We start from the raw sequence: 23,554 nt of genomic DNA, 5'->3' as shown, positions 1-23,554 counted from the left end.
ACAGCGTATACATGTAAAATTTTACCAATTAATTTAAATTAAGTTCATATGTGTGCGTAACACGATTTATGTTTGGTGTATGCAGTTAGAATGTAACATATTTAAAAATCTCAAGAATATTAACACGAACAAATAACGTTACGATTCTATTATTACAGTATGCAATCGTAATTATCATTATAAAATAATAAATATGTGTTATGATTTACCGTAGAACATGTAAAATATGTTAGAATTCATGAATTAAAATACGCGACAAATTAATTGATATTTTTACACGCACGAGGGAATTACTTTTTATAACTAACGCTAAATAAAATTCTATGCGATCAGCGTATTAATTGTTAATATATTTTATTTTAGTTATGTTTTATTATTCAGAATCAATTTTGAAGATATATGGAACTTTTGGAATTACTGCTTTACCGACTGCTGCGCGTAGTACCGTGGATGGTTAGTAGGGGGCATCGTGTACTGGTAAACAGAGAATAGGTATACGAACCTGGTTCGGTGGACGCACGGAATTCCAGAACCCATCAGTCGTATAGTAGAGAGTGTCGCGTGAGTTTAGGTTCAAACTCTTTGTACCAATTACCGTTTTCTTTTTCTTGTTTTCTGTTTATTTTACGTGCTCGTGCTCATACACTTTTGGATTACCGGACGGGAAACTGTCGCAAAGTGAGTATCAGCAAAGAATTTTATTTATTCCCGTGATTTAACTTTCATTCGCGTAGGATGCTGTGCACTGTTATGATCCGTTATCGCATTGTCTTAAAGAAATATTCTTCAACGTTGAACGTTAATCAGTTATTTACACGATGCGGTTACTAATCAGTTGAATCGTAATGCACGATAATTTTAATCGGAATATCACGTAGGCCATTATCAAACCAAATGTTTGATAATTAAGAATCTATAACAACTACGTTAGAAACTGTATCGCTCAGGGTGAAGTCAGATGTTACTTGAACGTTACACGGGAACCGTATTTTGATATTCTTTTCGTATATTCTGAAATGCAGCCAAGCTTCTCCGCTCACCTAGATACCAATGAGGTTATTGCTTTATTTAGTATCAAAAATCTTGCACGTTCGACGGATTTTGATACCTGCTCGCTCGGGAAAACTTGAAATAACTGATCAACAGGTTTTCTTCGCGATCCTTTCCCCTGGCTATCCCTACGTTCTACAAACAGGTTGTACATACCTGATACGGTGTTTCTTGAAAATTATATCGAATCGATTCGGTGGTATGCTTTTCTTTTTATAATAGATTCATAATTTCCTGTTAATGTCAAACGGGGCAAATATGATATCACTATCGATTTTACTAGCGTTTTTATCGAATATTTTCCTCGTGCTCGAGATCGATCGAAGATCCAACGCGTTCGCGTTTTTTTGCTTGGAAATTATTCCGTTGTAACGTCATTCGTTAAAGGCATACACGTTTTCTGTAAAACACAATTTAATAGACCTGGACATAAATATCGGTGCGTTTGTAAATTATTTTCTAACATACAATGAACTTTTACGTTATGCACAGATTTTGATATCTTTTGTTTTTTGGCATCCTGCACCAACGATCACGCGTTTCACGTTGGATCATCTTTAAATTTGAAAGTCCACCATTGAAAGTTCTATATGTATAACGCTATCGACCGATTCAAGTTTATTTATTTTTATGTTGGACGTTGCACACTGAGTAGTGGGGGACTTGAAATTGTTCTGAATCTTATTGCGTGTTGCAACACAAATTCAAAGCGTTAAATTTCGAGCGTTAAATTAACGAATGCTTAACATCTCAAGTACAACATATGCACTGATGTTTTATGGCTCTTGTTCGTGCTATTTTATTGCCATAAATGATGTATCTAACGTTACATGCAGCCATCTGCAGATTTGGGTCAAGCATACGAATGAACCGTTGCGGTGATTGAAATTTGTGATTCTTCGCAGGCGTTCTATAATCTAGATGTTCGTTTACAATACATAGATTTTCAAAATTTATATAGTGTCTAAAAAATAACGAGGTTAGAATTTATATGAGAGCTGATGCGAGCAAATTAATTTAATATAATTAAAGTTTTAGGCTGTTCGTAACGGTTATTCGGGGTGGAAGGTCAGTTAGTATCAAAGATTTTGTTCGTGACAAGTAGTGTTGGTTACCGATGACAGGAAACGTGTCTGTGAAAAGGGACATTTCGCCCGTATGGCATGGCTGGCCGAGGGGATCGTTTGATGAACGCAGCTACCGCATTGGCGGTTACTTTTCACGTTTACAAGACCGGTCGTAGTAACGCGAGCATGTTGTTCTCACATGTATATACACGGTGTTCCAGAATTAGGAGCATCGTGGCGTAATACGAGCATAAACGAACATAAACCGACCAGCGGTTAATTCGTGTTTAGGAATCAGAATTTTCTAGGGTTTGGAACAGGTTATATTCAAACACTTTGAACGAAGCTTTGACAAATAAATGAAAAACGATAACTAGATTTACGGGCATTTATCGATACCTTACAATACGATTTCTCTTTTAATCAGAATATGTATTCGTGCATCGATCAAATTCAACGTAAGTTGTTAAAAAGTAAGATTTACGCGTTCTACAATTTTAAATATGGTATCAGACATCCATCGAATTAACAGCTTTCGTAAATCTAGCGTTAAAGATATTCAAGAAGTAAAACACAAAAAATCGTAAACGTTCCGTAAATAATATCGCGAGACGAGAAGCTGCGTAGCGAATCAGTGAGATTTTCCACGTTCCGTCGACCAGTCAGATTCGACCTTAGGAACCGATCACGCGGCGGTTCGCTGGCAGCCAGAAAAAACGAAATCGTCGCGTCGATCGCCGGTTCGAAATGCAAACGCGATATCAGGCGTAATTAGATGAAACGACGAGTGGTGACTGGACTTTCCGAGAATGACAACGCGACATTCGCGAACGGAACAACGTTGGGAAGACAAGGTTAACGAGCATTTTATTGGAATTCGTGCAAACGACGGGCCTATAGCGGCGCACGAAACTCGTGTAATTCGATCGCGTCTGCGCAGGAATTTCGAGAAATCTAAGCGTGGCGCGAAACGCCTAGGAGAACGTAATAGAACGCGCGTAGCGACACTCGAGCTCCTTGAGAACGAGACTAGAGCGAATAAAAAAGAGATTATCGTAGTCCGGCTGTGTTGGAAATCCTTTAACACTTTGGCTGCCACGTCAGCCATATTTGGGCGACAGAACTTTAAACTGTGGAACCAAAACAATGAATTCTCAAGTTGAAACGTTAAAAAAGATCAATTTTAACAGGCTTCGTAAATTTTAATGAGGTTAGAAACGTAACTGTTACGACAAACTTTTAAGTTGTGCAGTTTACAATTGCCCAAAATCAGAGTTTTGATCTCGCGAACAATTTTCGGATTTTGGACCGGCAGTCAACGTGTTAACCCCTTAACGTTCATATTTTTCGGGTTAACCAAGAATGATCAGTTTTCTTTATTGGATTTGTTTCTAAAAATGCGGTTTTTGTTAATTACAATGTTGTATCCAACGTATTATTTGAAGGAAAACAAATATTATCATCCCTTAAACCATTAGATTAAACAAATATCGTTTTTCAAAGCAGTCAGACTCGGGCATGAACGTTAAGGGGTTAAAGCGGCGGCCGTTATCGTTTTCATCGATAAAACGGACGACTGTCGAAGAAAAGGGTAACGCCCGAGGACACGAGCTTGATGGAATACCAAAGTGGTCGCGTACAGTCGGATTCGTTTCGCGACTGTTCTTTGTTTGCGTTCCGTGGGCCAGCTGGTAATCTCTCGTTGCATATTTACGAATTACATAAAAGTCTGACGAGCTGTATCTCGACCCAAACTTCGATACGTCCAATCGGAAATATTTTGAAACTCGGAACGTGCGTTTATCTTTATTTAGCGGTCGGATAGAGCACGAAGTACTTTTACTTTTTCGTCGAACGAATCGGCGGATTGTTTTTCGCGGGAATATTGCCGGGGTTACGTGGCACATAGTTATGGAATGCACGTGCATCGATCACGGTGTCTAATTACTGTATTGTATTCGTCGATCAGGCGTACTGTTCCGTGTGAGAGCCTGGGATAAGAGAGTCCTGGATGGAACTTAGATTTAGCGATTAGAATGTGGTAAAACGGAAAGTGATGATAAAATATCATTGCTATCGTGAAAATAGAATTTATGGACGATAAGAAGGATTTCCTTGACATTATTTTACTCTAACCTCTTCACGCCGTTGGCCACTTTTTTTTTATAATTGTAGTTACTATCAATAATAAATAGTCCTTAAAGAGGTTAAATTGTATAACAATAATTTGCTACGATCTAGTTAGTTTGACACATTGCTTATCAGTGCACAACTTTGGTAGTTCGTGTTCGAGAACTGAAAATAATACCCACTGTACACCGATTTGTGTCACCTACTTTTTACTTTGCTAATCAACTGACACTGCTAAACACATGAATGAACTTTACGTGAAGCAAGTAATCTGGGTCACTGCTGTGGACACAGTGTGTTCTATATACGTGACATAATTCTAGCGAAAAAATTGAGTCTTTCACGGAGCATAATCGATAGCAAATACTCTGCTCTATCCTTCGCGTAAACAGTGATTTATTAGCAACGTTTATTCGACGAAGTAAAGACAAATGATCTGAAACGGCCAGAACATTCGATCGTCGGGAACGTGTTACGAGATTAGGTGAAATCTCAGTTTTACGAGGGATGGTGAGCATCTAATTTTCGAGAATGTGCACGCGAGTCGCGCAGAGAATGGATCGATGCTGAACTGCGGCAAGTTTTAGCCGCAGTCGATGCGTTCCAAAACATGAACGCTACGTGGCGAAGCATTTTTGTGGTCAGGCAGCTAGGGAATTTTTCGTTGCGATACTCGAGACGTTATCCAACAGGTGTTACGAACTACTGAAACACAGGTTTAAGAAACCGATTACCGGATGCATCGGTTCTCCTTTCGCGTAGTGTTTATTTTCATAATCCTTGCCGTAGATAACGTATCGTTCCCATGATTGATATTACGCGCGCGTCATTAAGACACTGTGAGACCTGTTTATCGCGGTGGTCACAAATTCTGAACTGCGCAGCCAGAATGTTGCGCGACGCTACTTTTATAAAGTATTTCCTGTCCTCTGACGAGCACGGTCCAGAGTAGTCGACTTCCCCTTTTAGCTATCGCTATCCGTGCATCTGTTACTTCGTTATCTAGGATTTTTTTTTTTACCTCTAAACGTAGGGGGGAAATTATTTTAATCAGGTGGAAAAATTCGAGAAAATTGAAAAATTTTGAACCTTTCTGGAAAAATTATTTTCGGGGCTGGGAGTCAATTAGAAACATTTTTGGTGAACAGACATACCCCCGAAATCCTACGCACTTTCGAGAAAAAAATTCGAGTAGGTGGAGAAATTTTTCGACAAAATTGAAAAATTTCAAACCTTTCTGGAAAAATTATTTTCGGGTCTGGGAGTCAATTAGAAACATTTTTGGTGAACAGACATACCCCAGAAATCCTACGCATTTTCGAGAAAAAAATTCGAGAAGGTGGAGAAATTTTTCGACAAAATTGAAAAATTTCAAACCTTTATGGGAAAATTATTTCGGGTCTGGAAGTCAATTAGAAACATTTTTGGTGAACAGACATACCCGCGAAATCCTACGCATTTTCGAGAAAAAAATTCGAGAAGGTGGAGAAATTTTTCGACAAAATTGAAAAATTTCGAACCTTTCTGGAAAAATTATTTTCGGATCTGGGAGTCAATTAGAAACATTTTTGGTGAACAGACATACCCCCGAAATCCTACGCACTTTCGAGAAAAAAATTCGAGTAGGTGGAGAAATTTTTCGACAAAATTGAAAAATTTCAAACCTTTCTGGAAAAATTATTTTCGGGTCTGGGAGTCAATTAGAAACATTTTTGGTGAACAGACATACCCGCGAAATCCTACGCATTTTCGAGAAAAAAATTCGAGTAGGTGGAGAAATTTTTCGACAAAATTGAAAAATTTCAAACCTTTCTGGAAAAATTATTTTCGGGTCTGGGAGTCAATTAGAAACATTTTTGGTGAACAGACATATCCCCGAAATCCTACGCACTTTCGAGAAAAAAATTCGAAAAGGTGGAGAAATTTTTCGACGAAATTGAAAAGCTTCAAATCTTTCTCAAAAAATTATTTTCGAGAATAAACGATTAACATATTAATAAATAAATTTAATAATTGTCCCAAGAAGGTTCGAAAATATACTTTTCCAAGTTTCGTAGCAGAGGCTTCTCGTCGAGCGAGCGTTTCGTATCCGCCCCCCGTCTTCCATGTTATTTATCGCGAGTTTAGAAATTTTTCGATGATATAAGCGTGACGGGGCGCAGTCACGCCGTGTCATTTGTGCGGGGCGCACGTAAATCGTTGGCCGTTTGTCCAATGAAACAAAAATTACACCGTATAAGCGCACACGAGGGGAGGAGAAAAAAAATGATATAGCTGGTCGAGTTTTGCGTCAGTCGAGGCTTTCACTTCTGCCCTCGCGTTTACGATTATATAAGAAAAATCGGTGCTGCCAGACCGTGTGATTATTCGGTGAATAAGTTCGACTTCCACTTGCAACGGACGCGGGACTGGCGGATTGAATTCGACCCGTCGCGATTCGAACATAATGGAAGAATTGCACGTAAGACGAGTCGCGTTAATATCAGTTTCAATCGACGACGGATTTCTTGGTAGCCTGGCCACGGACATGAAATACGGGCAGATGTCTCGACGATCGTTTGCTGTTGATTATACGACAGGGATTCGGTTACTTATTATATTATTCGCTATGTATAGATTTCACGATACAGCGAAGTTCCCATTGTCCGGAATATTTACATATTTATCCCGACTGTTACTCAATAAATGTTAGGAATTATATTTCACAACGAACGAAGAAGTCACAGCCGCGTGCATCCATTGTGGACGAATAAAACGTACTAATTGTATGACTACATTATGCATGGTTATGTTTATTAAAAATGGGAAACAAATTTTTAAGAAAAATCGACAGGAGATTGATGCAGAAATTGAAAAATTTGAAATCGTTCTCAAAAAATTATTTTCAGCTCTCAGGGTCGATTACAATCATTTTTGTTGAATAGACATACCCTCGAAATCTTACGCACATTCGAGGAAAAAATTCGAGAAGGTGTGAAATTTTTCGACAAAATTGAAAAATTTTCAATTGTTCTCAAAAAATTATTTTCGGGTCTGGGGGTCAATTAGAAACATTTTTGGTGAATAGACATACCCCCGAAATCCTACGCACATTCGAGAAAAAAATTCGAATAGGTGGAGACATTTTTCGACAAAATTGAAAAATTTCAAATCGTTCTGGAAAAACTATTTTTGGGTTCGGGGGTCAATTAGAAACATTTTTGGTGAATAGACATACCCCCGAAATCCTGCGCACTTTCGAGAAAAAAATTAGAGAATGAGCTTGAATTTTTCGGCGAAAAAAAAAATTTCAAACCGTTCCAAAAAAATTATTTTCGGTTGTGGGAGTCAATTACAATCATTTTTGGTGAACAAACATACCCGCGAAATCCTACGCACTTTCGAGAAAAAAATTCGAGACCGAGCCTAAATTTTCGACGAAAGAAAAAATTTCAAATCGTTCTGAAAAAATTATTTTTAGTTGCATGGGTTAATTACAATCATTTTTGGTTAATAGACGTACCCCCGAAATCCTACGCACATTCGAGAAAAAAATTCTTGATTGATATATAATATGAAAAACATTTTGAAATATGCTGAAAAAGTTTTGACCACACATCCGTAATATCACATTGCGAAAATGACTTCTTGATGGTATACTGCTACGCTTGTTTATGAGATACGAGATATAATTTGTCACCGACTCCGCGTAATTGATATTGATAACAACATCTCTTTGCTCGATGTTACTCGATGTTCCGACGAAATGATAATTACCGACAAATGTTTTTTAATATTCTGTTTCTTCAATATCGATTATCGAAATAAAAATAGTTTTGTACAATCATAACGTCATTTTGTAAATAACAAGTGAAATTAAAATGTTTAATTTAATTTTGTCTACTTTTTAAGACGAATTCGTTAATTATTGATTTAATTCGTAGATAATGGCACCTGTTTTACACAGGATAAACTCTGAAAGATATTTCGCCTACAACGACTTCCTCGTTCCGTGAAATCGTATGCGTTTCCTTTGTTACGATAAGAGGTGCAAGTTTCTCGCGGTTTCATCTTTTGTTCGGCTCAAAGTTCGTCAGAAACAGTGACACTTGAACGTCACACATCGCTTGGAGACATGGGCGATAATTTGAACAGAAGCATTTTATCGTGAAACCCGTGTAGCATCCTGTGACTCACGCGTACACACGCACGTTGATGTAAGTACAACTTGGGACGGGGTTCCTGAAACTACTGTTCTCCCTCCCCCATCGTAAGCGTATTAAATCCCTTTTAGGTCGAAGTCGAAGGGTCGAACCCCTTTTTTCGTGCTTTTGGTCGCGGCGGTCTGCACGTGCAAGTTCTATTTCGCAAACGCGGGCTCTGGGTGTTCCTTTTCGCGCCGTAACAGGATTATTTGCGTTCGCGCGTTTCTTTGTTCCAACATAGGGCCACGAAATCGAATTATTTTTCACCGTTAGCCGCATACGTTTCGCTTAGGGCTGCCTGGGACTTCCTGTCGGATTATTTATTTGTCGAATACCCAATAACGTCGACGACAATTCAAATACTATTGGAATATTACTCGAATAGTATTTTACAATAAGTTTCACATGTAATAAGGAAATGGACATCCAGAGGATACAATGTAATACATATTTCGATGGGACTCGTCCAGATGGCAGGTCGAGCGTCGACTATCTCGTGTCCCGTTCTTCGAAGAAAGGGATGGGGGTGTCCTACTTTTTTCTCGAAGATTCGAGAACACGCACGGCGTATACAGACGGTGGACAGTCGCGTTGGGTTACCAAATCTCCCGATATCAAGAGTATCTGCTTACAGACTGTAACTGGAAATCGTGCATGGACTTGCTGGAACGAAATATAAAAAGTAACTCGAACCGCAAATGGTTAATTGCCGAACAGAACGCAACGGTCGCCCGGTGACCAACTTACCGTTAATCGCGAAGTCTCTCCATTCACCGGCGAGGTTATACAATCTTTACTCTATTCCCACATACGTACGACGTATAACGGGCTCGCGTCTGGCTGTCTGCTGCTTCTTTTGCGGGTCTTCGGTAAAACTTTTCACGGAACGAATGACGTTAATGGTAAGCCAGCGGAGAATATCGGTTAAGGATACGCAATATGGTATTATTAGCAGAACGGGGTGCTCGATGTGATCTATATATTTCATAAACTTCGCGCATGCAACTTTTGCTAACAAGGAAAAATTAACGATCGAAAGTTGCACATTCGTCCGTTACGATTTTCACTTTTCAATGGTAATTTATAATCCGGGCAACATCGTTCGTTTTAGTGGATTATTTTCGTAAATTATTCTTTTTACAGTTCAATGATAATGTAAATAAAAATTCATTCAAACGGTGCCCAATTCTGGCAATTACGACGAAGTTAAGGTCGTTCATAGAAACGAGAGGATGGATAAGTACAAAAGCGTTTCATTAAGTCATCTTTGTCTGGCCTTGCTTCGTACTGATGAATTAATTGGTTACGCAAATAGACGACTCACCGTTAACGGCGCGTATTTCTAGCGAAATTGCACGCATTGAAACCGAAGTGCAAAATTACAAATGGATACTTGGAATTTTGAGAATACACAGAGTGATTGGTCGTTTAAGGATATTAACGCGTATCTTGTCGGTCGTGATTGAATGAAATCATACATTCCCCTGTAATGATAAATGTTATTTTATACTTTGTACCTTTCTTTGTAAAATGTCGACTTGATAACGACGGAACGAATTTAATTACATTCGAGAGGAACATTTAAATCTTACAGAACGCAATTAAAGTTTAGTTTGCAATTATATTTTTTACTTTTCCAAAATATTCATTCTATTTAAAATGAATCATCGAATCGACATTATATTATTATTTTTGTGCGTTCCCGGTGTCTTTCGATCCTTTTAAAATATACGTTTTATGGAAGGAAGCGTTAAAGAACAAAGAGATATTTTTAATCGGAGAAGAGATATATGTTGGCTCGGTTTGTAAAATGATATCGTTTCTTTCTATCGTATACCGTTTGAATACGAATCTCCGTTTATCGTACGAGGCATAGCTACACAAAAGTACACCGAATTCATTATTGTGCGAATGACACGAGATTGTGAAGTCGTTAAGCACGTGCGCAGAATAAGTTTCCAGCTACGACGCGCATACCTTTCTTCCTTATTCGTATTTAGCTACAAGGTGGTTTAAATATTTCCATATACAGCTGCCTCAGTTTACATTCATTAATGTGCGTAAATTTAACGAGGTTTCGTGACTCACCAAGTGCCCCTTTGTTAACTTTCTTTTAAAAAAATTTGACACGTAACATATTTCCCAATAGTTTCAACATCATACTTTACGGTACTCGATTTTATTTTATTTATAAGACTAGTAAGACCAATATGAAATTTTAAATATTAAATATTGAATTTTCCTCGTCCCTGGTTGTGCACCCTTGATAAATGTCTGGGTACGTCACTGCATCTTGGCAATGGAAAACTTTGGAATGTAGACTTTTACTCGACAACTCATCGCGTTAGCGTGTATTGTGACATTCGTTGCATTCTTTTATCGAGACTTGGTATGCACGCTCGAGTCGAACGAGAATCTGTCAAGTTGCTAAAAATTCGAACGGCGAGCAGACTCGGTTTATTGAACCGATAGTTTGGATGTTTGAAACGTTCTGTTGTTTCACCGTGTATTTCAAGTTTCAATGATCCGCTAACACGCTTAAGCAGGCCGTTCCAGTTTGCTTCATAAATAAATATACCGTATAGAACTCGTTGAATTGACTCTTCCGGTGGTGTGTATGATCCGTGGGCTCCGTAACTGGACGGTAAACCTTTGGTGCGCGTGCGTCGAACGCGCATGGGCGTTCCATAAACGTGACGGGTATATAAGCGTTGCAAGTATCCCGCACAACGCAGTCGAACGGTAATCGACTACAGATCTTGACGTCTTCTGCATAATTAGAGCGTTAAATGATTAAAATTAGAGCGGACAAATTGTAAAACAGTTGAATCGTAAATATGTAGAGTTACTTCAATATATATTTCTTTCTCTTTCTTTTTATCATATTCCGAAGCAAAACGATGAGTCGACACCATGCTACGCTAATACACACCTCTACAGATTATCGAGATAATGCATATCTTTACAGATTATTGAGATAATGCGTATCTTTTTGAACACGAAGGGTGTGTGTTCTAGCGATATCGTTTCCGTTCAGTCGACAGGATGAAAGCAGTAATACGTGACCTTCTTTTTCCCTTTTAGGAGCCTGCATTCCTCGTTCCTGGAGTACGAACGTAACACCGTTAGTTGTTCTACGCGTTAATTCGTGCGTGTGCTAACCGTGCGTGTATCGTGACTCGTCTGGTTTTTTACAGAATTCGCGCCATTATAAGGGTTCTGGCAACCTGTTCCGCGCAAGGTAAACGTGCCAATAATTGGCCAGCTAAAAATAGTACGTTATAATTATTACGTATACTATTTAGGGCGTTACAAGTTTTTAAAGTGTTATACATATATTTCCAATATGATTGTTTGGAAATTTATGCATCATCAAATTTATGTATCATTGTATATTCGGTTCTTAAGTTATTTAACAAACACAATGCTGCTTTGAATGCAACAGATGGAATGGAATACCACCATGTGTTGTTGCATTCAATAATTGCAGGTGGAAGGTTACAAAAAAGAGATTAAGATGCAACGAGTAGGAATTGAAATTGGACTTAAAATCCGCGAAAATTCAGGTACAAATATTTAATCAGTAGCATGTTTAATTTAGAAAATTGATAAAAGGCGAGAACAAATTTAGTTTATCGAACGAGCAAATAGTTCTTGAGGATTGTGTAAATACTTCATGCGTGTATACTGTTCGATAAAGAATGATAAGCTTTTTACAAAACTGCTCACGGCAAACGCAACAGTGTAAGTTTAGCGGTATGTTATGAAAAACATTGAAATCGCGAGTAGAATTGTTGATAACTTTTAGTGTGGAAAGTCTACAATTAATATCGAATAATTTATCAACAATGTGCATTTATTGCTGCGTATAAGCGTGCATGTTGGCAATTGGCTGCCAGGAGTATCGTAGCCGAGGCACGTGGGTAGTTAGCGTCGACAACTGTTCCACCCACGCAGGATCGAGAGCTAAACTCGCGAAAGGTCACGTAGGATCAGAGCCTTTTTTTCGGGCGATTTAAGCCTGAAAAATGGCACCGGAAGATGGCAGCAAGCGTGGAGCGAATCTCAAGCACTACTCGACATTCTTTATCCAGAGACAAGTGGCCTCGAATGAATACGCGGAGACAACACTGTTACGCGCCATTTATAATTTGTGCGTGGCGGTCAAACTTCGCGTGGCTGTCGAGTAATTACAAAGGAATTAATATTTCATAAACCGTGGTCAGTGTATTTAATCAGTGTACAAATTTTAGATATCATATTACCGGAGCTCGGTTGGTAGACACAGATGCTATCTATCTTGATATGCCCTTCGAACGTTGAGCTAGGATTAAATAAATTTTTTTTCAATTTTGTCGAAAAATTTCTCCACCTTCTCGAATTCTTTTCTAGAAAGTGGGTAGGATTTCGGGGGTATGTCTATTCACCAAAAATGTTTCTAATTGACCCCTGAAATCAAAAATAATTTTTCCAGAACGATTTGAATTTTTTCAATTTTGTCGAAAAATTTCACACCTCGAATTTTTTTCTAGAAAGTGGGTAGGATTTCGGGGGTATGTCTACTCACCAAAAATGTTTCTAATTGACCCCCAGACCCGAAAATAATTTTTTTAGAACAATTGAAAATTTTTCAATTTTGTCGAAAAATTTCACACCTTCTCGAATTTTTTTCTAGAAAGTGGGTAGGATTTCGGGGGTATGTCTATTCACCAAAAATGTTTCTAATTGACCCCTGCAATCAAAAATAATTTTTCCAGAACGATTTGAAATTTTTCAATTTTGTCGAAAAATTTCTCCACCTTCTCGAATTTTTTTCTAGAAAGTGGGTAGGATTTCGGGGGTATGTCTATTCACCAAAAATGATTGTAATTGACCCCCGCAACCGAAAATAATTTTTCCAGAACGATTTGAAATTTTGGAATTTAATTGTTTTGAACATCAATTTCGTTGGTTAGGAACCCTACTTCGTCTTCGATTAGAATTGTTTAGAAGTGCTGACTGAAACAGTATTCGTCTACACGCCAGCTTTCTATATTCATTTAGACTTCACAATTGTCCGATTCCTGCAACTACTGCAGCTAAGAAACTCATTGTGATCGTAATTATATTATAATTGCTGTACATGTTACGATACATTATTCATCGCGTTCCTTACGTAGACTTAAACGTACATATTGTATATGTATAATCGGTACCACCTATTATTATAAAACCTGAAAAATAATGGTTACATAACCTACAATATGTTAGCCGTTCGAGTAATAAAAGGTCTTCGTAACTGTTTCTATCTTATATTCGTACATGCATTACGCTATCTTTTAGTCGCAGAGTGTGCGATGTTAGTATCCATAAAAGCGTGTAAATATTAATTTATCTAGTGGACTTGGTTGACTTAGCGAGATGACCTCTTTGGTCTTACAATTAGAAGATAAGCGGTATCTATTTACGCTTTTGTATGTCGATTACAAATCTGTCTCATTCTTGTCGACCAACCGGCGCGCCCGTAACTGCATCGATAAAGAAAATATCTCATCAGATTTGTTTTGCGAACTTCATATCGGGCTGACAACTGCCACTTCCGGTCGCAACAGTCACGCGATATACAATTCGGTTTACGCAAATGCCCGCGCGTGATTCATAAGGTCTAGAGATACTCTATGGCAAAAACGTGACTCCGGGATCGCGGTTTGTGATTCAGACGTTTTGTTGACCGATCCGTTCACGGGCTTTTCTGCACCGATGTATCTCGGACAGTTAATTAATCATCCACCGTAACGCGCGTTATCGAATTAACGCTCGTTCAATTCACTGACAGATTCGAGGTAATCGCGTACTCGCGATTAGCCGTACCACTGTCGGTAATTCAGATAATCTGCAAACATTAATAACGACAGTTAATCGACCGAGTAATTTCTGTTTCAGCAATTAACGAAGTTTATCTTAACAATTGCAACGAATTATTATGTATACACGATGTTTCTAGAGACTGGTACATAAATTGTATATTTTATTCGGTGATAGTGTCTCCATTTCTCCAAAGTAGGGGGCGTCTTATCTGTTAGATCTTTAATTGTAATTTCGTAATTAGACCGTTCCGTGTTGTATAATATACAGTCTTCCGGCATATTGACGTGGGACACGCGTTATTGTTCGAAACGCTTGACGTTAAAACTTTCTACTCGTCGAATTGAAGACGACAATCCGGAAGTTGTAATCAGCCTTCGGCGTATACAATTTTTTGCCGGAGCTCCATGTGATGTACGACGATTGGAACGCGTAATCCGACTATGTGCCTCATAGATTACTTGGCAATGTTCGTTTCGAGCTGAATGAAAATTGTGTAACGACTTTTAAAACGTTGCTCCATTCACGGATAGAAATCTTCGCTAGTTATCGCGCATAAAAAAAGAAAACATTGAATGCGAATCGAATCGTGTTATCTGCTATAAAAATAGCTCTGATAGGTCTCGTGGAGAACAAAAATAACACATGTTTTCTTTTTTCAGGTTCGGAGACATGCTGGTCATTCGGAACGTACGCAGTCCGTAAAGTCGAGATACACGAATATTCAATAGGATATCAGGAGTGTAAAGAAATGTTATTTAAATATATGTATATATGTGTATTTGTTGATTGTTGTTAGAGTGATAACTTATCACTGAGATAAGTCACGATGGCTTTATCGATTTGGTTAGTGGTGTCGATCACCGTTCTGGGAACGGCTCGAGCGCTAGAGGGGCCGAATATATGCACCAGACAAGAAGCGTAAGTAAAACTGTCGAACATGCTCAACACTTGTCCATCGGACATTTTTGAATCGCAGTTTTGGTTTTCACTAAATAAATTTTTTATTGGGAAAAATTATCAAATTAATACAAAATGCATCAAAATTATAGTATATTCTAAAAGGGAAAAGGCTGCTTCGTATTGAGATTCGTAAGGCTGTCGATACGTCGCGTCGGTAAAGTAGAGTTTTCCACGCCGAGTGAGAACCACTGTCGTGCGCGCGCAGCTCTAAGCAAATAGCCGTTCTACAAGTGTAACTTCAAACGTTAATAACTTTTTAACGAAGCCTCGAGTAACAAATTGGTATTCTTGATTTTCGTTTTATTTTGCTCTCCAGAATCTCTCATTACAATTTTTATTGATGTTTTGAGCATACGCATTATTTTTTTCGTGTAAAATTACCAGACTATCCTTTTCTTAATGCTGTTTCCTTCACTGAGCTCTAACGCGTGATTTTAGGTATACGATAACAGTGACGGTATCGGAGCAGAAACCTTACACGATACGGGAGAATACCTGGTGCTTCAGCTTTCCGCCAAGATGCTCCAAGTACAAAGTCGTGTACAAGACGATGTACAGGACAGAGGTGAGCGGATTGAATAATCATTGTTGGATTTAAAATAAAGATTTTCCGATCAATATCGTGTCGACGTCTTTTGATCAGGAAATAAAGAAGACCAGACCCGTGGAAGAGTGTTGCTCGGGCTACACACAGACCACGTCCGGCGATCGCTGCATACCTATCTGTTCCAAGGACTGCGTTTATGGCACTTGCATGGCACCAGACTTTTGCAAGTGTGAGTCAGGGTATGGAGGCCCGTTATGCGATTTCAGTAAGCACGTTACTCCTTACCTGTCTATAGTATTTGTTATAAAAATCTGTAAAATCTGGAAGGAATTCTATATGGGGCTGAGATCGATGAGTATGATCTTGCAGACTTTAAATGCGTTTCTCTCGAAACGTTACTTTCTTAACTGGCGTAGATAAAATCTAAAAAAACTATAACGTCAGATGTAACATTTCCTTAAAAGAAATTAAGAAAAATGGTTCAATTTTCTATCGTTCACACGAGACTCCCCCCTTAAGCGTTCCGCGTTTTACCAAGGTTCTGGGGCAAGTGCCGTGGTGTTCATCACAGTCCTCTTACCAAAAGGCAAAGCCTTCCCCCACTCCGTGGTCAGATCCATCTAGAAAATCCTTATCTTACCACACGTGTCGTGCAGCGCCATAACTTCGGGTCATCGCCACACTTACGGTAACTTCGAAGATCGGCGATGGGGTTCCTTATCGCCGATCCATAAACAAAACATCCACGACTCGAGTATCAATTACGTCGGTCCAAGTCTGATAGATACACTTAATTACTTACTTATCGTACGATACTCTTGAGAATCTGGTCAAAGCCTCAAATGCATTAACCCTGACACGTGTCACCCCTTGAAAAAGGAATTGACGCTAATATATTAAAGTTAAAATAACTAGATAGTTGATTGTTAAAAAGGTAAGACCTATACGGTAAAATAATTGAAATCGGTACATTGGCTTGGCTGCCTGTAACGATCAAAGGGACTTTAATTAATGCTTGAAAATATTTGCTCCTCCACAGAGTGCCCGCCTGGGAAATGGGGCAAATCTTGCGAGAGCGATTGCATGTGCCAGAATGGGGCTACCTGCGATCCCTTCGATGGCAAGTGTATGTGCACCAGAGGTTGGGCTGGTCGCTATTGCGATGAAAAATGTCCTTCGAACCGATACGGACAGGACTGTGGCGAAGAATGTCGTTGTAGAAACGGTGGAAGTTGCCATCACATCTCTGGCGAGTGCCATTGCGCTCCTGGCTATACGGGACCCCTGTGAGCTCTTTATTCCATTGGAAATACGTGTGTTAATTACACTGGCCAACGAACAGTCATATAGATTTTGATATCTCTGATGTTTCACCACAGATTATCGAATACTAAAAATAAAAATTATTAAAATGTCCAATTTTAGTTTGTGGTTATTGCTTGGACAAAGAATACATATTTGTCGTTGACCAGTGTTATCGTAAGAGTAAAATTCAATCTTGAATGGATTCTAACAATTATTTCGACAGCTGTGACGATTTATGCCCGCCTGGGAAACACGGCGATGAGTGCAAATCAGAGTGCAGATGTCAAAATGGCGGTTCTTGTAGCCCCACCACCGGCGAATGCTACTGTACCCCCGGATGGATTGTAAGTACTCGTTTAAAATTAAAACGACGATATACAAAAGTCTTGTTGCACGATTCACACATGATACTTGATGAAACAGGGCTCGGTCTGTGCGAATCGTTGCCCCGAAGGTTTCTGGGGCAAAAATTGCTCTCAAACCTGTGATTGCTACAACGAAGCGGGCTGTAATCACATCGCAGGGGAATGTGAATGCAAACCTGGCTACTACGGCGACAAGGTGAATTTCCTACGAACGTTTCAAACAGAATACAACGGTCTTCGATAACGTTTCTGATTTTAATAATTTTTTCGCAGTGCTTGCACATATGCCCCAAGGGAAAGTTCGGTTTGAACTGTACCGATAATTGTACCTGTGAAAATGACGCAGCGTGTTCTCCGGTTAATGGCAGTTGTGCGTGCAGTTCCGGTTGGATGGGTGAAAAGTGCAATAAACGTGTCTGCGAGGACAAATATTGGGGGCCCGGTTGCTCGAAGGTAAATATAATAAAAGTTTTATTTATTAACCAATTTATTTTTTGTAAATTATTATTCAGGTCTGCGACTGCGACAACGACAATACAGAACTCTGTCATCCTTGGACGGGGAAGTGCATTTGTAAAACTGGCTGGGACGGTGACTCTTGTGCCAGGCCATGTCCGTTTTACACGTACGGCAAAGGCTGTCAGCATCGTTGTAACTGCAAGAACAACGCGCAATGTTCGCCAGTAAACGGAACCTGTATCTGCGCGGCGGGATACAGAGGTGAGGATTGTAGCGAAATATGTCCCGTCAACACATACGGCGAGAACTGTGCGCAGAAATGCGTCTGCAAGAACGGCGCCACTTGCTCGCCCGAGAACGGATGGTGCAACTGTACGGCAGGTAATCAATTATATTTTCACGCTGCAAAGACAAACGATGAGCGAGAATTAGACGATTCGTAATTAAAGATAAAAGATGTAACCGTTAATGCGCTCCTGATAAGAGAAGTACCCTTGACCCAATAAGCATCTTGTGATTGTGTTATCTATACATTCCTATAGTTGACGTTGATTTGCTTTCTCCGTTTGTTTCATCGAATGTCCATTAACATAGTTTATCGTAGTGTAATCGTAAATTGCATTGGAAAGGAAAGACAATGACTGATAGTAGTTCTCGGTAGCGTGTTACATACAAATTAGAAACAATTGCACATTGCTCCTAATTCTAAATTATAATTGAAGAGATGCGATCAATTGTATATAACGTTAAGGTAAGTAGCTGTTACAGATCGTAGAACATCGATTAATATTCTTACGTTAAGATATCGGTATAGAAAATGAAGAAACTTTTGTTTCTGCATGTATACTTATTACATTTTGTTAGGATGGGTTGGTGTTTCGTGTAATCGTCCCTGCGACGACAAATCATACGGCAAGGACTGCGAGAACCAATGCGAATGCTTTAACAATGCCGCCTGTAATCCCCAAAATGGTAAGGTGGCTGGTTGCAACGATTTCTGTTATTAAACCATCAAAAATTCAATGTTTCGACCCTCTAACCGAGAAGCATTGATTTTTGTTGATCCTTGATTGCGTTGATCACCTCTGTCCGTTTTTTCATCCCCCCTAAAATTGTTTTCCTATCTTCACTGCAAGCCTTATACCTTTTTTTTATATTTGTATATTTTATTTTTTACATTTTAGTGCACGTTTTCAAGACTCACATTTTTGTCTATTATTCTATCCTCCTGTTTCATCCTCGTTGCATCTGCACCCAAAACACTTTAGTTTTCTTAAACGCGCAGGCACATGCACGTGTGCAGCTGGTTTCACCGGCCAATTTTGCCAGGATCGTTGCAATAATGGAACATTCGGACAAGGATGCACTCAGGTCTGTGATTGCCACGAGGAGAACAGTTTGGAGTGCGATTCTGCCACCGGTCGTTGCATCTGTAAGCCAGAGTGGCGAGGTTTGTTTCATCTTTAATTCGTCGATCAATCGCCATACATGAAAGTTTCTTAACCTGTCCTCTCCTCGTTAACAATTTTAATTGTACTCGTTTCATTATTCGCATCTTTTTTTTAAATTTATAATCGAACGTTCCACCTTGGCTACGCCCTTAGATGCATTTAAATTATAAAATTATTCGAGGGTGCTATAGCGTACAATGCACGAGGAATATAACGAATGACAATGAAGTAAAGCAATATAGACTGAATAGCGCGGTTCGATGGCGATTTGATCTTCGATAAAGTTTCTTAATTTATTGATACGAAACAGGGGTCCGCTGTGAGACAAAGTGCCCAGAAGGCCTTTATGGCGACGACTGCCATTCACAGTGCAATTGCATGAACAATAGTTCGTGCGATCCGCAAACGGGCACATGTATTTGTGCCAGAGGCTGGGACGGAGTTGACTGTTCTCAACCTTGCAAAGAAGGCTGGTACGGTGTGCATTGTAAAGAAAGATGTCCAGAGAAAATGCAGGGTAAGAATGACAGATAATTTTAGCCGATCGTGAGGAAAATCGAGCCTCCACGGCTCTTTTAAAGGATAATAATTACAGTACTATACATGTAACACAGGAAACAGGAAACTTTAACACACCAAACACGTTTGAGTCTTAACGTAGAGCATGAAGCTTAACCTCGTACCTTAGATTGTGTTACACACTTTGCACCGTAGTTAGAACATTATTAATTGAAATGATTCATGGTGTTCACATATGCATGTTATACAGATAATTTGAACACACTTTTTTAACGCCTTACAATAATAAATAATAAGTACAGCAAAACAATGCTTTTACCATGAATGTAATTGAAAGAGTCATGACTTTGTCATCCTGTGCTCTTACTATTGCAAACATCAGTGTGGGTGGTAAGTCTTTTAATACTATTATAATACACTTGTAACGGTCGAAGCGTAACGGAGTATCATAGACAACGATTAGAGTAGTAAAAGTAAAAGTAAAAGTACATTTCTAACTAATCCATAGGTCTTCCAAAAAATGCAGCCCCTGGGGCTTGAAATTTATACATTTGATCTTTCAGGTAACATGACCTGCGATCATGTCACTGGTGAATACGTATGCCGGCCAGGATACTTGGGTCTAACTTGCGAACATCCTTGTCCGCCTACTCGTTATGGACTGAATTGTGCCCATCATTGTCGGTGCAAGAATGGTGGAGAATGTCATCATGTGACAGGTACAGTTTCCCATTTATTTCTTTATATTTTCTTCTTCTAATATACTGTATTACTGTTTCAGGTGTGTGCCAGTGTCGACCAGGTTGGCAAGGTGACCACTGTCAAACACCCTGTGCAGAGGGGATGTATGGCATAAATTGCACTCAACACTGTACATGCCAACATGGGGGTAAATGCAGGTCTAACGATGGTCATTGTCGTTGTGCACCCGGTTGGACCGGCACCAAATGTACAGACAGTAAGTGAAGAAGAATTTTTGTACGAAATTGTTAGAACAATATTCTTCAACCCTTTGCATTACTCTGAAATTTGGAAGAAGTCGTACCTAACCTATACGCCCGAATGATCGGTACGTTGTCCTAATATCGGAACTCGAAACTCGATATGTCGATATTTCCTAGTTCGACTCGTGTTATTCACGTTTGACGTGAAATTGAACAACGAGTCAGACTCGTGAAAATAGTGCAAGGGGTTAAATGGACGAAAATTTTCTAACGACGGCCATGTTTGTTTCGTCAAAAGTTGAAAAGAAGTTACCAAATAATTAAACAAATTTCTTCGTTCTTTTGCTTATTCTTTCACAAAGAATGTATTAAATGTTTGGTGTATTTGCGAATAGCCTGTCCAGAAGGATATTATGGGGATCACTGTATGGAACCATGCGATTGCAAGAGCGACTTCTTCACCTGCCACGCTGCCGAGGGTTGCATTTGCAGACAAGGATACGGAGGTACAATTCGCTATTCGAGATCGAACGATATAACATTGAACACTTTGATATACAGTAAACGTTGTTTAGGTCCAAATTGCGACGAAGAATTATTTGCGCATAACATTCAACAAAAAGATGAAGGCGGATACGGAAGCATGGTTGCAGGATTTTTATTCGCTGCTGTCGTTGTCGCTGCTATGACTTTGGCGGGTTGGATATATCACCGACGCAGAGTAGCAGATCTGAAAAATGAAATTGCACAAGTGCAATATATCGCCGAGCCTCCATCCCCGCCGGGTATGTCATTTTCAAAGCGACTATTTTTATTACGTCTGAAGAACAGTTGTTGTAACCGTTGATTATATATTTAACACAGAACAAACGCAGTTCGACAATCCCGTGTATGCGTATCAGGGTTCCTCCAAGTTCGACGACGGAACCACTACTTTATTAAACAACTTCCAGTTCAGAAATAACCTTGGAACAAGTAAGAAAATAAATAACGAGAAGGCCATACTTGGGTTAAGCAATTGCATGGACGATGATGACGATTGTAAAGGTAGTTATTACATATTAATAATGTAATATTTCTTGAAAATGTGAAAGTACTTACGATAAATCGATTTTAGGGTCGTATAGTCGATACGATATCAAGAATAGAGACGCAGACATGGGGAACCCGAATCTTAACGTGTACCACAGTATTGATGAAATGGACGGGAAGAAGGTTGAACACGTTTACGATGAGATAAAGCAGAACAACGACGAATCGGAGTATGATCAGTTGGACAACCCAAGGCCAGTCAGTAGTTATAATCAGTATAATCGAATGCCCAATGGTTTCTGTTCGAACTCTTCCGATAGTGCAGGACCCAGCAAGGTCAAGGATAAGGATATAGAGCGTGGCGAAACTTAAAATTTTCCAGGTTAAATTAAACAATAATTTCCCCCTTTCAAATACGTGTGTTTCCAATGTGAGTTTAAAAAGAAGGATATTAAAAGCATAACGCTTCTGGTACTTAGCGTATCGATGCTTTACATTTCTCGTTTCAAAGACAGTTTTCATGTATCGTTAACCGTGAGCTCCGAGAAAATGTGTTGAAAATTGAAATATTCCCGTTTAGAAGGATAGAAATGTATTTTAGTTGCTCAGTGTATCAAACATGTACATAGTTTGGGCGATACGACGCGAATGGTTAAATGAATATTTTATTTATAAAATCATATACTCATAGTAATCGTTCACTTTTAGCGGTTTTTTCTCTGTCTGTCGCGTAACGCGACGTTCAGCGACGACGGATGCAATATTATTAAATCGTTGATGTAAAGTAAGGCGGTGTAATCGGCCTTTTAACAACTTACTCGGAAGAGGATTGAATGTTTATTCGTTACCATAATTATATATAGTTGAGAGCGAAGCTTAAGAGATTGTTAGGTACAATGATGTGATAGAATTGTGCAAGAAAAGTTTGTGATGTTTATAGAAACGATACAAAAAAATTATTACTTAAAATGGCAGGTTTTAAACTTTAGGGTAGCAATTTCCAAACTTTTTGAGAAAATATACTTCGAGAGTTGTTGAATATTGATAGGAAGAAATATTTAACTGATACAAATCTTCCTATATTATAAATTTTAAAAACGTTCCCCTTTGGAGTCGCGTTCTCCACTTTGGGAGACACTGTGTCGCAGTGAAAATGTGATCGCAAATATTTGCATACGAGAATGCCTTACAAATTTGGAAGTGATACGTACGACAAAATTCTATATAATAATCATTTCATAATCAGTAGGTGTAGCGATCGAGTTTCGAATACTCATTGATAAATCTATAAGCGAGTCCTTTAATGCATCTCAACTAGTAAGTCTCTTAATACGTGTCTCTTGTAAGTGAATTGGTAAACGTACAAAATCGCCATGTAAGTCTGTTTAAGCTTAATAAGAGACCGATCTAACGATCTCATACAAGCGTACGATTCGAGCAATATCTTACCATTGATGTTTCATATCTCTTTTTCGCATTTTATTCGGTCTACATTTCAATAATTAAGGTAATACCATATCAATATGCATTAGAAAGCACGTGTCTTATTTGTGTACGTATACACAGATAAAAGCAATCGATGGAAATCATTAGAGATATTTCTATAAATCATATTTATTCCTTTTTATATTAGACAATATTCGAAGCCTATTTTTTAATTTCTAAGAAATGTCTATTTTTACGATTTTATATAT

The 23,554-nt window shown here is 38.9% G+C and overlaps 1 protein-coding gene across 5 annotated transcripts; it reads left to right on the top strand.

Annotated features, from left to right (window-relative positions):
- The first annotated feature begins 548 nt into the window (after positions 1-548).
- Positions 549-23,538, top strand: LOC122405026 (protein draper). 5 transcript variants are annotated; one of them, XM_043409477.1, is made up of 18 exons: positions 549-678; positions 14,938-15,196; positions 15,677-15,803; positions 15,882-16,050; positions 16,825-17,071; positions 17,314-17,434; positions 17,514-17,651; positions 17,729-17,908; positions 17,968-18,295; positions 18,779-18,886; positions 19,200-19,364; positions 19,676-19,882; positions 20,448-20,603; positions 20,666-20,842; positions 21,224-21,334; positions 21,404-21,613; positions 21,693-21,875; positions 21,946-23,536. In XM_043409477.1, exons 2-18 carry the CDS (start codon positions 15,105-15,107, stop codon positions 22,230-22,232), a joined length of 3,006 nt encoding a protein of 1,001 aa, XP_043265412.1. In that variant the 5' UTR covers positions 549-678; positions 14,938-15,104; the 3' UTR covers positions 22,233-23,536. The 5 variants fall into 5 exon arrangements, with proteins under 5 accessions (XP_043265412.1, XP_043265413.1, XP_043265411.1 ...); XM_043409476.1 differs by lacking the exon at positions 549-678 and adding an exon at positions 2,950-2,971; XM_043409478.1 differs by lacking the exons at positions 549-678; positions 18,779-18,886 and adding an exon at positions 2,949-2,971 and having other exon boundaries at positions 21,946-23,538.
- The last annotated feature ends 16 nt before the right edge of the window (positions 23,539-23,554 follow it).

Source organism: Colletes gigas, unplaced genomic scaffold (assembly GCF_013123115.1).
Source record: "Colletes gigas isolate AHSC1104 unplaced genomic scaffold, ASM1312311v1 Colletes_gigas_Sc00004, whole genome shotgun sequence".
Lineage (NCBI taxonomy): Eukaryota > Metazoa > Arthropoda > Insecta > Hymenoptera > Colletidae > Colletes > Colletes gigas.
This window is presented reverse-complemented; position numbering and strand designations above follow the sequence as displayed.

Coding starts and splice junctions, on each gene's coding strand:
- LOC122405026 (XM_043409477.1), top strand. CDS start 15,105: ATGGCTTTATCGATTTGGTTAGTGGTGTCGATCACCGTTCTGGGAACG. Junction 15,197..15,676: donor ATATGCACCAGACAAGAAGC/GTAAGTAAAACT, acceptor GCGTGATTTTAG/GTATACGATAACAGTGACGG. Junction 18,296..18,778: donor ATGGTGCAACTGTACGGCAG/GTAATCAATTAT, acceptor ACATTTTGTTAG/GATGGGTTGGTGTTTCGTGT.